The following is a 10,712-nucleotide window of genomic DNA, read 5'->3' on the forward strand; positions in this document are numbered from 1 at the left end:
TATTCAAAGTTCTGGTTTATGCTGCACCTGTAAACTGAAATCCTCACCTAACTACCTACCTTTACCAATGATCAACTTCTAAAGACCAATGAGCTGGCTGATAGCAGCCTGCTGCTCTATACAGAGACACCTCCAGCTTTACAGTACGCTCCAGTCCTGAGCAGAACCCAAGTTTCCAAGATCAGAATGCATAAGTAGGGACATAGCAAACAAAGTAAGACTGGAGTGTGCAAGAAAAATGGGTATTTTAGTTTATAGGAGAGTATGGTGACATAGGCTGGGTTTTTTTGTGAAAATTGGTAGAAAAGGAATGCAGTAAGTCAAGGCAAGTTTGAGCGGGCGGAAGCTACACAGTAAGAGGAGGGGAGACCGAAATGGGGGCATGTCTCTTTCTGTTTATCAAACAGAGCATGAGAACTGGTATTGATAGTATCTGAACAAACTAGTTTGGGAACTCTTCACACCTCAGCAAAGTTACAGTGGACTTCTGCAGCTGTCCTACAACATGACAGAAGGCAAACCATTGTACAGCAGGCAATCCTACCATATAGCTAACTCAGTATTTCAAATCATTATTCTTACAGCTTCTCAACAATATGTTTTACAATACAGCTTTGATGTAGACTTCAGGTGCACGAAACTCAAAGGCTCTGTACATCAAAGGACTGACATGAGCCAGAATGATAATCTGAAACTTCCCTGTTTTCCCAGCTGCTCACATGAATGTAGAATCAGAAACACCTTGAATTCACTTTGCTAAGATTGATACAATAAGCATAACAGGCAGAAATAAGAATCAAACAGCCAAATGAGAGAGGCTGAAGCAGGGCACAAACGCGATTTTTTCAGCAACTTTCAGAATGACCCTCAAAACACAAGGGAAATGTTAGCATACCTCACAGCCGTGCCACATGCAAGCCCTGAAACTTTGCATCTCTTTGTAGAGTCCTAAATAGCTTGCACTTATTCCAGCAAGAGTGGAGGTTTCACCACATACTGTACCTCAACAGCCTAACCTCCCACCTTCAACCAAAAAAGCTATGCAATTTGGAAGACAGTAGCATTTGCTCTCAAAAGCCTAAATTTGACAAATTACGCCAACGAAATACAGAGACTCCGACATAATTGTAAAAAGCTACGCAAAATACAAAATGTTGATAGATTTTCTTAGTGGTTCTTTGGATTAAACCACACATTCTCTTGTGGCATTGTCACTTGAGTATAGTCATCCCAAATGATACCGTTAAAGCCTTTTGTAATCATACCGTTACCCCATCTCCTCATGTCCTTTGTGTTCTTGATTTAGGGAACTAGAAAGCATCAAAGATACACATGAGTAGCTATAAATCATTGTAGACATTATTACAGCCCATTATACAGCCATCAAAAGCAGTGAATCATTGGCACTGACTGTTAATGAGTGCACCTTGAAAGTGTTATCAGCTCCTCATTCTGTTTTTAGAGTATGTTTTCATTTTGGACATGAAAATAAAAAGGGTTACTCTGTGAAACAAGTTTACTTAGAAGGTAACAGTTTGTGCCCTGTTCCAGCTACGATCAGTCATAATCCCACTCCCTCTCCAGTGCAGTAAAAATGCTGCTTATCACTGAATTTATGTTTAAGTGGTCTTCCCTTTTTTTCTATTTACCAAAACCATTTAGAAAAAATAAAATCTGGAATTAAAAAAAGCATCTCTCACAGCACGTGTTCCTAAAAAGCAAAGTTAGCAGCCACTAAAACATGAAGACTCTCATTAAACAGTGAATTCAAAGGTATTTGCCTCCTGCAATCTTGAACAACCTCACATATAAAAAAAAATTGAAATATCTTGGTTTGAAAGGATCCAAGGTCACTCACATCCAACGAGGAATACGTACAAGATTTTGAAAATAACCCTCTCCACCGACCTGTTGAAAAGCAAACAGAAAAATCCAACTCTGTCCAGCAATATTTTGCTATATGAAAAATATCCCTAATTTTTGAAAGTGATGACTAATCTTCAAAATGCAGGCTGAGAAGCCATTTTTTAAACAAGCAATTGCTACTACTCTAAATATTAATGTGAATAATATGATTCTACATTTCTGGGATTAAGAAGTTACCTGTAAGTATGTGCTCAAGTTTCTACCTGCAAATGTCTTTTATGCAGCCTCAAATTAAGTTTTTGTTTCTGCTTAAAAAAAACACACAAAAATAACAAAAAACCCCACCAAAACCATAACACAACACAAACCGAGACTTCTATTTTCATGAATTTATTGCTCAAAGATCATGGGTTTGTAGTCAGATCCCCAGAAAGCTGACTTTTCTCTCCTTCCCCCAGGTACCTAAAAACGAGGACTGGGCCTCCCAAAGAAAACTGACAAAAGTGTTTTCTATCACACCCATCATCCTTTGTCTGAAAAGCAACCATAAGCATTCAATGCAGCTGAGACATTTAATCAGAATAGCCACGTAAATGATTAAGTTCAGCTGTTCAGTTAACTCATGAGATGTGCCGGCCACAACACAGCCCAAAAGCCTGCTTATCAACCAGTTCTGCAGATTTCAACTGATATTCCCTGAATGACTTTGAACAGTTCCACTTTCTTTTTTTTTTTTTTAAACGTTCTATTTCACAAGAATACTCACAGATGGGTACTAAAGCTAGAAGAGAATGTTGGCTTGTTAATAAGCTTGCTCCTGCCTTGCAATTTTACTTAGCCTTACCGATCATTTCACTCATCTTAAATTCCACTGTCATTCGAACCCCACATGGCATGCCTGGACAAATGCAAGGACTTGGATGTTGTTCTACAGGCTGGGCTTACTGCCAAGTCTGCTCCACGTACTTCCCCAGCCCACTAGGGCAGCTTTAGGCAACAACTCCTGTATTTACGTTTTTGCTGTGAACAGCCAAACTGCTGCTTACTATTGACCCGGGCCCAATTTACTCTAATTTCTCACCCATTCACAGCAACGTTACCTATCTGGCTGCTCTTTGAGTGGGATATGATCAACTGCTTGCAGTTGTATAACAGAAACAAAAGAAAAAAAGACGGTCACATTTTAAGGAGAGGGCTACTAAAAAGTAGAATGAAAGAGTTTATTTCTAATTTTCAGAAATACATAAGATAAAAGCATTAGCACAAATGCTGGTGTATCCTGCCCATCTCCCACATCCCAACTCGCAGGCTTTGTTTTCATTTGCACTGTGGCCATAGTTCAGATGGAAGGGAAGGGGACAGAGGGTGAGGTGTGGCTATAAATTCACACACAAAATAAGTAACATTTTGTCAAGTAGTGCAAATCCTTGCACTATATAGTGACTCACTACATAGTGATTCTCATTCCACTATGTAGTGATCCAAGAATCATACGCCAAACCATAAAAGTTATGGAATTCGATCAGGTGCAACTACAACTGCCTCACAACAGCACATGAGAGAGTTGGGTATTTTTCCAAATAGTCTCGTCCTGGTCAAGCTTTATGCAAATAGGCAAGGCTTCATTTAGCCAGCATACTGTGAAAAAACACAATATATTCAAATATATCAGCTTCCCAGGATTACTGCCTTAATGTGTTACTTTTAATGGCCAGGCAACTCTGACTGCATTGATACCACATTTGACTTTAATAGCCATTTTCCTTTGGTTCTTCCTCAGTTAAGTTATCTTGAAGCCACATGGTTCTTCTCACAGACCCTCTATTTTTGGTCAGATGCAGCTGTTTGGTCTTCCCTCCTCCTCTCCATCAGCAGATTATATAACCACAGTCTATCACTGATTTGCATTGTGTCCTTGCGTGTCAATCTTCTATGCGCACAGATCACTAGCTTGTAAAATAAAATGATAGTGACCAAATTTCCATCAAGTGGTGGTTCCTATCACAATACTTTTAATGCTCCATATCTAATAAATAAACAAACAGTTGGCTTCAAAAGTATCATTTCTGTCTAGCGGAGGAAAAAAGAAACCAACTCAAGCAACTTGCCCACTCACTCCTTTCTTGAAGCTGCACCAGTTGATCCTAATCTTAATCCACATGAACGCTCTTTTGTATAGCAAATGTTTACAGACCAGCACAGACAGCTGTATTTATATGGATGGCTCAAATTATACATATTAACCACAGAGTTACTATCTTGTGCAAAGACTTTCTCTCCTACCCATTTACATAGGCAACCAAATCTAAACAGAATAAAAAGACTTTAAAAAGGAATAAAACTTCAGATGAACCATACAGGTGTGCAAGATGGATCTCTTGAAAAGACTTACTTCAGAAGATCATGCCTTGCAAGATTCTCTTGCTCAGCTCAGGAAAGCAAACTTTGTAGCAGTTCTGGATCAGAAGTACGTGATCACAAAAATTAATTTCACCAAGAGCAACCCTCAGTCAGCTCACACCTCGAGTTCACAATTATCGCCAGCATCCAGCCCTTAATTTTCCACTCAGTCTAATTATGAGAGAGTTGGGGTTGTTCAGCCTGGAGAAGAGAAGGCTCCGGGGCAACCTTATTGCAGCCTTTCCGTACTTAAAGGGGGCCTATAAGAAAGACAGGGACAGACTTTTTAGCAGGGCCTGTACTGACAGGACAAGGGGTAATGGTTTTAAACTAGAGGGCAGATCTCTACTAGGTAAGGCAGAAGTTTTTCACAGTGAGAGTGGTGAACCCCTGGCTGCCCAGAGAGGTGGTAGATGCCCCATCCCTGGAAACATTCCGGGTCAGGCTGGATGGGGCTCTGAGCTACCTAGTCTAGTTGAAGATGTCCCTGCTCATTGCAGGGGGGTTGGACTAGATGGCCTTTAAAGGTACCTTCCAACTCAAAGATTCTATGATTCTATGAGAATATTCTCTTTCCTACCACAACTTGAGTTTCTCAGTATTGCTTACCTCAATCACCATTTTAGGGAAAAGAACAAGAAGTTCAAGCACACTGCAAACCTCTAAACAGCTGAGACTGTTTTCTACTCTCTACCAACAATCCCTGACAGCAATATCTGTCATGAAAACACATGCAAGAAGTGAAGAAGTATACCCTACATATTAATGATCAAGGCAAAGCTATGAAGTCTAGTATTGTGCTGGTGTTTCAGTACAAATCATTGGTTTTAAGACTCTAGTATTACTACATACCTAAATTAAATGACACATATATAATGCCAGTTTTTGCCTCAGAGAACTCTGCCTAGCTACTGAGGCAAAATTCAGTGCCTGTCATCGCTTCAGAGCACTTAACACATGGGCAGGAGGTAACTGCTGAGCAGCCCAAGCAGCTTGCAGATGCTCACAGAGAAAGGCTTTCAGACATGGCAACCTTCAAGAAGAAAAGATCAGGTATTACTTTGACAGTCATAATTGCAAAATGTGTATTTCAATCTTGTATTCAGTTACAGCCTCAAACCAATAAGCTAATAGCTCTAAGGTAGAGGAAAAAACCTCAAAGGAGAACAAGAGTACAGAAGTTTTCGAATAAACTAAAGATCCAAATCCAGATATACTGTCCTTATCTGGAGCAAGACTCCAGCTTGCAAAGACATTTTGAATTGTCACTAAATTCATCACAGAACTGGGATATTTTTCATACTTTTCATACCATACTTTTCTGGAGAAAAATAAGGGAGATTGTGAGATTCATCTGTAACAAGATTACTAAATAGTATTACTTAAGCAAATACTAAGCCACAGGAAATATGGAGAACCTCTTTTCAGCCTGTTTCATTTTTATTTTCCAAGAAAATAAAACAGATATTATGAACCAAAAGTCCAAGGAAGGTATTTTTATCAGTACTTTTAAAGCACTCATATTTTGGAAAAACAAATAAACAAAAATCAACCAAGGATGATTACTTACATTGAAAGACAACATAAATTTATCCTCCTCTACTTCATAACCCAAAAACAAAAGGTGGGTCTTAGGGTTCTGAAATTCTGCATATTGCTCGGTTTTACTGGGTAACAAAACTCGACCCTGTCTTTTGCTCTTAGAAGACAATCAGAAATAACAGGATCATTTTAGACAAGATTCTAAACAGTAGTATCTGTAACTCAGCTGTCAGAATTTGCTAAACAATTAAATAATTCATTTTCTGGATATTGAACAGTTTGCAGCCTCTAATTTTAAGTCAGTCCCTATTTCACATACCAACAAGAAGTAATTCTGAATGTTACAGAACCTTACAAGATCCTGAATTCCCAGCTTAGTACTACATACCCCAAGTTCTTTAACGGCTCTTACCTTGTAAAAACTCATGCTTTAAAACAGAAGATGAACCCTTAAAATAAAAATTCAGCCAAAGAAATAATCATAGCAACCTGTATTTGCTCCACTTCTGCACAGTCTGGCATTTAAACAGTATATTGCATCTTCAGCAGAGTTTTAAACAGTAGTGTAAAGACCTTAATTCAGTTTATTTGCTTAATGCTTAATAAATTCTAGGCAAACTTCCCGAAACTATACTGAATAGTATTACAAAACTCCATGTGTGTGAAAGGGATGGTGGCATCATTAGAAAAGTATTCAAGTTAAATTCAAATTTTCAAGTGTCACATATTACATCTCAAATATCTCTTTATTAAAAAGATCAGGAATGGTGGCACTTCAAATACATTAGTTGACAAAGTTAGTTACATGACAAGCTATTTTAGTAGACTGTACAGGAGCTGAACGATACTGTAATTCAAATGCTTAGGCATTTCAAATGCAACTGGTATACGGTGGCGAGATGCAATCAGATGCTACTGCAAGTAACCAAACAGTTCCGCAAGAAAGAGCACAGCAGAGAGATTTGGTTCACTTCAGCATACTCTATAGCATTACCTTCAGGCACTGGAGGCCTGAATTATTTCGTCAGAAAAAGATGAAGCTCATTACTGCCTAGAACATCAGTACCTGTCTTGAATGCTGAACACTACAAAATCAAAGTGACAATTTCTTTCTCCTTTGGGACAAGGACACTAAACCATCAGAGAAAGAGAGCAAGATTTTTCAGAAGCTGCTTAGTACCTAACTTCCACTTAAAAGGATAAAGATACCCAAAGAGCTTCTGACAAGCTCTTATTTAGCAACCACCTGAGCAAATTTTTACTTCAGTTCACAAGCTATATGAAATGGGCTAGCCTTTTGATTTCAAGTGAAGTATGTTGCAAAGATACAGACTTTCAAGCATCTTCAAACCACCTTTCAAGCATTCTCCTCTGCAGCAGGAACTACAATCAAGCACACAAGCACTACTGCAGAACATTAGTCCCAATTCCTGCCACTTAGCACAAAACTAAGTATGCTAGTTCCACAATTCTGCAAATCAGTGAAATTGTTCTGTATAATAACGCAGGATCCCGGGTGGTTTAATTTCTCTTACTGTCCTTTTAATGTCATAATGTACTGCCTGGGACTAGGATTTTCGTAGTAGTTCAGAAATCAAAAGTATATTAAATGAAATTAAAGAACAGCTCACATTTTCCTGCTTTTGATTAAAGATACAGTTAAATTATATATGTACATATATAAAATAATAAAATTCTCACAACACCACAGTAGTCTGAGCAGGAAAGTGAGCATTAACATAGATTTCTGTGTTATTTACACAAGAACTTAGTACTAGACCCTTCTTTCACAAGTATGACAATCCCAAACTCCTAGAGAGATACAGCATGAAGCATGGGAACGTGTTTCCAAGTGTTCCCCATGATCATAGAAGACTTAGTAATTTTAATATTATTTATTTCAAAATAAGCTACTTTCTCTGTGATCTATGTGTTTTATTATTAGCATAAATTAGAAAAAAAATACCCTTATGTTTACTTTGCTGCACAACATCACTGCAGCAAGCGATACGGGATTATGAAATATAGGATTTGGGGAGATCCAAGAACTTTTGTTCATCTAACTAATATACGTGGAAGAGGGGCAAGGGAAAAATACGAGATTTCCAATATGGGTCCTCTCTTATACAAAACTCAGTTCTTAATATATAAAACACATGAGCAGAATTAACAGCTAAACTCTGGCAGTCCCATTAATAAAAATTCTTGAAGGCAGAGACCTATTCCTACCCTTTGCCCTGAAGGCCACATCTGTGCACAGCAGGCGAGATCATCTCCAATATTCCACAAAACAGTGAAATTACTGAGTTACGGGAGCAGATGCAGGATTTCTCACTGAAAGCTACAGCAAACCACTCAGTTCATGGTCTTAATATCACATTTTTCAAATTTGCCTTAAAAATAGGTTTAACTTATCAAGCATGGAAAACCCTCTGTATTCAGAGTAATAGCTGAACTGCTTGTTAAGGCATGCTACCAAAATACAAATATTATAAAAATGAACTAGTATTTTCAGTTTTCTGAGCAACTTGTTTTCTCATTCTCATCCAGCATTGACATAGGAGCATAGTTTAGACTCCTATGTTTACGTGAAAAGAATAGAAATAGCGGTGTCATAATTATTTTTGTTGTAATTTGTTAACATTCCCCTTTGTTTTCATATGGTGCTGTAATGCATTATTTGGCTAGCAGAACTCAGGCCCCCTTCCCAAAAGCACCATCCACTCCACTAAATTGGAAAATAAGCAAAGAAAATCTCCCCTTATCTGAAGGAATCTGCAAATTAAATCTTAGCATCAAGAAAGTTAGCGATTTTGTGAGAAATTAATCCCAACTGTTCACACTGGATTATATACAGACTGCATCTATTTTTTTTTTCCTAATCAACTTATGCAGACAACCGAGTCAGAGAACAAAACAACATGGCTGCATCATTTAGCCTGGATACAGTCACGTTTCAGAGCTACCTTATCACCTAACCAGTTAAGACTTAAGACATTGCACTACCAAGGAATACTTATTTCAAGTAGGTCAGGGAAAAAAAAGCATGCTGCCATAGAACTCTGGTACAGCTACACGCTGCACAGCTGGCTCTTATTTATTCCACAATTTACAGGGAATACTTCATTTTCTGCGGTTTAAAGAAATACGAGGGTTTTTAAACAGGACTTTCAGGCTCCAATACTACAAAACAGAATAAAACGGAAGCACTCCGAAGCGTGTACACATCTGTACGTGTGTCTGTACGCACGGCCCCAAACAGCCATCACATCTCGGCACGCAGCGTTTTGTCCATCCACACGTATATACACGCACGTACACAGAGCTCGTAAGAACACTGCAGTAACTATGATGCTCGTTCTATAGAGGGGGAACGCTTAGGCTGAAACTTTTCATCCCAAGAGCCCCCGACAAGCCCCTGGCCCAGCTCCATTAACACTGTGCTGCCCACCGCCAAGTTTCACGACGGGCGATCTCTCACCGGGATCCCGCTGCTCGCCCTCCCCCAAGCCCTGCGAGGCGCCCCGAGCTCGGCGCCGGCAGCTGAGGCGATCGCAGGCGGGTGCCCCCGCCGCTACCTGCGCCAGAGGCGGCGGGACGGGGGGCCGCCCCCGCTCCGGGGACGGGCAGGCCCACCGCATCCCAAACGGCCTCCCGCCTCCGCCAGGGCCGGGCCTCCCCCCGCCAAAACCACCGCGCCCCGGGGGAGGCCCCTCCCGCACGACGGCGAGTTCTTGCGTTTCATTTCCCCCAAACAAAGTTGTAACGGCGGCGAGAGGCCCGGAGAGCCACGGGCCGACCCGGCCCCGCCGGCGGCATCGCTCCCCGCAGCCCCCAGGTCCCGCGCGCGAGGGGAGCGGAGCGGCCGCGTGAAGCGGCCGCAGCCCGACGGAGGAGGGACGGCGCCGCTCCCCCCGCCCCGGTCTCCTGCCTCCCGCGGCAGCGGGGCAGGCGGCAGCCCCCCCCCGCCCCCGCCGCAAAACAGGAAGCCGACCCCCCTCGGCCCCGGCCTCGGCCCGGCTGCGGAGAAGCGCACCTGCAGGCCCCAGCGGCGGCCCGGGGCCGGGCTGCCCGTCCTCCCCGAAGATCAGCCTGAAGTCGAACTCGTCGGTGGCGCCGCAGTTTGCCGTAGTCATGGGTTTGGCCGGCGAGGCGAAGCGAGACCCCGTCGCCCTGCCGGGCCGCGCCGGGCTCCTGCCGGGCTGCGCTCCCCGCCGCCGCCCCTCAGGGCCGCCTCATAACACCGGATGGCGCCGCAGCCACAGGGGAGGGGGCGGGCGGGAGAGGGGAGCGCGCGGGGAGGCGGCGGCGCGAGCAGCGACTCCAGCCCCAGCGCGAGCTCCCGTGCCCGGGCGCCTTCTGTCACTCAGGGGGGTAGGGCGCCCGCTACGGGCCGCGGCTAGCCCCGCCCCCGCGCCGCCCCGCCCCGCCCCCGCGCCGAGCCCCCGGGCAGCCCCCCCGCCCCGCTGGGCCGCCCCGCCCCTCGCCGGCGTTTCCCACAGTTGGGCTCTCTCACGCGGTGACGTCGGCGACACCGACGGCGCCTCGTGACCCGCTCCGGTGCCGCGGAGGGCCCGCATCGCACCACCGCCCCCGTGCCGCGAGGGCTGCCGGGGGTTGTAGTTGGTTCGTCGGCCTGAAGTCGGCGACCAATCCGACGGAGCCAGCTGCGCACAAAGGGGCGGGGCGGCCCCACGGGCTGCGGGTGCCACGTGTCGCTGCCGAGCTCCGGGCTGCGCGGGGCTCGTTCCCGCCCGCCCGCTGTGGTAGAAGCCGGTGCGCGCGCCCTCCTGCAGGGCGCGGATGTCCGCGTAAGAGAGAGCAAAAAGCCTTTTGGGGGGCGCGGGTTTCGTGTTAGAGTCTGCCGCAAAGTCGCGTGTCAGTAGGTGGTGTTCTTGGCACCA

The 10,712-nt window shown here is 43.8% G+C and overlaps 1 protein-coding gene across 2 annotated transcripts in view; it reads right to left on the reverse strand.

Annotated features, from left to right (window-relative positions):
• NFATC3 (nuclear factor of activated T cells 3) overlaps positions 1-9,944 on the reverse strand; it is a gene marked incomplete at its 5' end in the record, with an annotated part of 73,733 nt that extends 63,789 nt beyond the window's left edge. For both annotated transcript variants that reach the window (XM_082005780.1, XM_082005779.1), the window contains one exon: positions 9,845-9,944. In XM_082005780.1, the coding sequence (XP_081861906.1) occupies positions 9,845-9,944 (100 nt within the window). The remainder of the gene's footprint in view (positions 1-9,844) is intronic.
• Between the last annotated feature and the right edge of the window lie 768 nt (positions 9,945-10,712).

The sequence above is a fragment of the Phaethon aethereus genome, assembly GCF_964289735.1.
Source record: "Phaethon aethereus genome assembly, chromosome: 13".
NCBI lineage: Eukaryota > Metazoa > Chordata > Aves > Phaethontiformes > Phaethontidae > Phaethon > Phaethon aethereus.